We start from the raw sequence: 3,307 nt of genomic DNA, 5'->3' as shown, positions 1-3,307 counted from the left end.
TTCAGGCCGGTTCTGTGACCTGTCTCTATCTCCAAGCGTAACAGTCAGTGCCATCCGTAACCATCAGCATGCGCACCTTTCTTCAGTACTTCTCCTTTTAGTACAGCATTTAAACACGAACAGTATAAATTGATATGGAAACTTAATACAATGGATATATTGTAAAAATTGAATAAATGTATTTACAATATCTTAACATGTAGCATTAATATTAATTATGCTTTGTTTATTTAAATCTTTCTTTAGTTTGGTTTCCAGTGCTTTCATTGCATCTCTATATGAACCTAATTTAAAATATTCTAGTATTATATTTTTTAGTGGCTTTAAAATATATTTTTCTGTATTTTGGGGGATTTTTTTTCCGGAAATTCTGAACATTTTGATCTTCTCTTGTAACACAATTAAACCCACCCTAGTTGGTTTGTGGCTCACGAACTCAGCAGCTTCATGAGAAAGAAAACCGCTGTGCGACCTGAAGAGAGAATCCAGAAGTTTGTTATGACTCATTGTTTCACTTACTCCTCCAAAGTAAGAATCTTCTGACACTAGCTTTGCTTTCTCTCCATCTGACTAGAGCCAAAGTGTCTCTGTGGTGACAGCTGTGTTTGAGCCAGCTCACTCTGAGGTCAAGAGGTCGAGCTTGTGATAGTGGTGAGTCCGAATGCCTTTATTCCCCGCGTTTGTTGACACGCTTCATTGAATCAATGCTCCCATCATCCTTCCCGAAAAGTGTCTTTTTACAGGATTAGGCCCTGACAAACACCTCTTTTATTCCTTCGCCGAGGCTCCGCCGCCCCCGTCGTCACCCCCGGTGTCTGTGATGTTTGACTGCTTGAAGTTAAAGGATGTGTCTGTCGCAGTTCTGGAGGCCAATGCCCACTCTTGCAGCTGTGGCACTGTCGCTTACGTCCAATGGAAGCAGGCTCAGATGCTACTCCACGTCCCGAGAGTCACCCCCCCGCGTTTAAAAAGCTTGGAGTCGCTCGATGTGCAAACAGAGACATCACCTCACTGTGGACCGTGTTACCGACTGCAAAGAGCGGAAGAAGAAGCAGTTTGTAAAGAAATTAAACAGTTACGCCACTAAATTACGAATGCTGACTAATGACCCGAGAACGTTTTGTGACGAAATACTCAAGTTGAACGAAAGCACTTAACGACGGTAAGAGCACTTTTTTATTTAGGGGGAAGTTTTTAATTTTAAATTTTAAGGTTGAATATTTTTTTTACAGGAATTATAAGCACGGATATTCAGGGGAATGCCATGAAGACTTTGATGCTGATGCTGCTGGGACTCCACACAGTGATGGGAATGGGGTGAGTGAGGCATCGTAAGATGAGAAAGGATGGGAGGTTTGTCAAAACTGATGTAAAAAAAAAAAATGGATTACGTGATCACTGTAACGGTACTGTGTACTGACCATGGATTCAATATTAAATAACGTTTCTGTTCATTTAGGATTTTTTTTAATGCAAAATTTCCAAAATTGGGCATATGTATTTCTGTAAAAAGTAAAAAAAAAAAAAATTGTACATTGTAGATTTTGAGCTGCTTTTATATTGGCAAATTAAGTACCGTCATATCTTTTATCTGTTGAGATAACTAACAGTTATTGTATATTATATACGATATATGTATTGCACATTTCTTGCCATTTTTTTAAAATCCACAATTAAAATTAAAACAATTATTTTCAGTACAATATAATTATCAGCATACTCATATACTCTAAACCCTAGGTTAATTTTTTTTTTTTCACTATGCAGACACTGGTGTGAGCGTACGGCGGAGGAGAAAGTTGAGAGACTCTTGTCCCCACGTCTCCAGCTGGAAGTCAGCTGCACTGAGGTTTATCAGTACAACACCCAAGGCTGGAGACTAGATGTGGACAGGATGCGAGTCATTCACGGGGGCGACGACGGCATTGCGCTGTACTACAAAAAACAGGGTCCCAGAGCATCCTGCTTCCTGTACAAGTGAGTAGAAGTTCTGATTATTTTGTGTCGTAAAATATTCTTTTGTTCGCTGAATCGACGTGCATTAAAGTGGTTGAGACGCAGACGCAAACTCCGCTGTATCTATTTAAAGACTAAAGTGGTTGAGACGCAGACGCAAACTCAGCTTTCCACTGTATCTATATATTTATATCTATTAAGACAAATGTAATGAACATAAATAGAAATAAATAAAATAGAAGCTTAATTACAGGTAAAAATAAATAATGTAATGAACATAAATAGAAATAAATAATAAATAAATAAAATAGAAGCTTAATTAAAGGTAAAAATAAATACATTTTATATACTGTTAATAATATACTGTATTTTCCGGACGTTAAGTCGCTCCAGAGTATAAGTCGCACCAGCCAAAAATCGCATATTGAAGAAGTAAAAAAAAAAACATATATAAGTTGTTCTGTACCAGTACTACATTAAAGGCGCACCTGAGGATCTACTCTTTTCTAAACTAAAATAAACAACATAAATATATACATGGACTTCACACTGATTGACTACTTTAATGTAACAACTCCTGCTCCTGTCGCTCTCTGGCCAGACCTCCAGAGATTGAGAGCCAAACACTGAACAAGACGGAGATGACATGCTGTGAAGGCTGGGGCGGCACGCACTGCTCTGAAGGTGGGAAAAAAAACCAACTTCCAAATCCTCAGAGTAACTGTGTATTTTGATTCATTTGCTTATTGTAAATCGTTGTCACGCCGTTGCTCTCTCCTCCCACAGCGGCAGATGTGCGCGGTCAGTGTTTCTCCACTTGGAGTTGCGCAGAATTCCCGGGGATTCACAACTCCTCCCTCATGTCCATGGAGCAGTGCTGCCGCAGCCTGTGGGGACTGACATGGAGGAACGCCTTGGATCAAACCTGCATGTCTTGCACATATACCCTCCTTCCTGGTTGGAAAATATGTTTTTTTACACTAAACACACAGATAACTTCACTGCCTTTTTTTAGTCTAAACTAGGGGTGTCAAACATATGGCTCGCTAGGGGTGTTCAATTTGGCCCGCTCTTTGAAATTTAAAAAATAAAAAAAACACACAAAAATGTCAAGTGCGGGATTTTGTTTTGCAAAATTAAATTTCATTAAATATAAATATATAATACAAGTGTATTATATATATTTATCTATATAATACAAGTGTATTATATATTTATTCATATTTATTTATGAAGGATTTTCATTTTTCCCATCCTGAGAAGATTGTCACTCACTTGTTTGTCTGTTTCTGTAGTCATAATACAAGTGTATTATATATTTATTCATATTTATTTATATTAAATGAAATAT

The 3,307-nt window shown here is 37.8% G+C and overlaps 1 protein-coding gene across 1 annotated transcript; it reads left to right on the top strand.

Moving 5' to 3' along the window:
* Positions 1–1,771: 1,771 nt before the first annotated feature.
* Positions 1,772–3,026, top strand: LOC112486877 (SCO-spondin-like; the record flags this gene model as incomplete). The annotated part of the gene is made up of 2 exons (XM_025054678.1): positions 1,772–1,977; positions 2,558–3,026. Coding segments are annotated over 2 exons (339 nt in total), but the record flags the coding sequence as incomplete, so codon positions are not given.
* Between the last annotated feature and the right edge of the window lie 281 nt (positions 3,027–3,307).

This window comes from Cynoglossus semilaevis, chromosome 3, assembly GCF_000523025.1.
Source record: "Cynoglossus semilaevis isolate Cse_v1.0 chromosome 3, Cse_v1.0, whole genome shotgun sequence".
NCBI classification, from domain to species: Eukaryota; Metazoa; Chordata; class Actinopteri; order Pleuronectiformes; family Cynoglossidae; genus Cynoglossus; species Cynoglossus semilaevis.
Note: the sequence above shows the minus strand (reverse complement) of the source record. Positions and strands in the feature narration are given on the sequence as shown.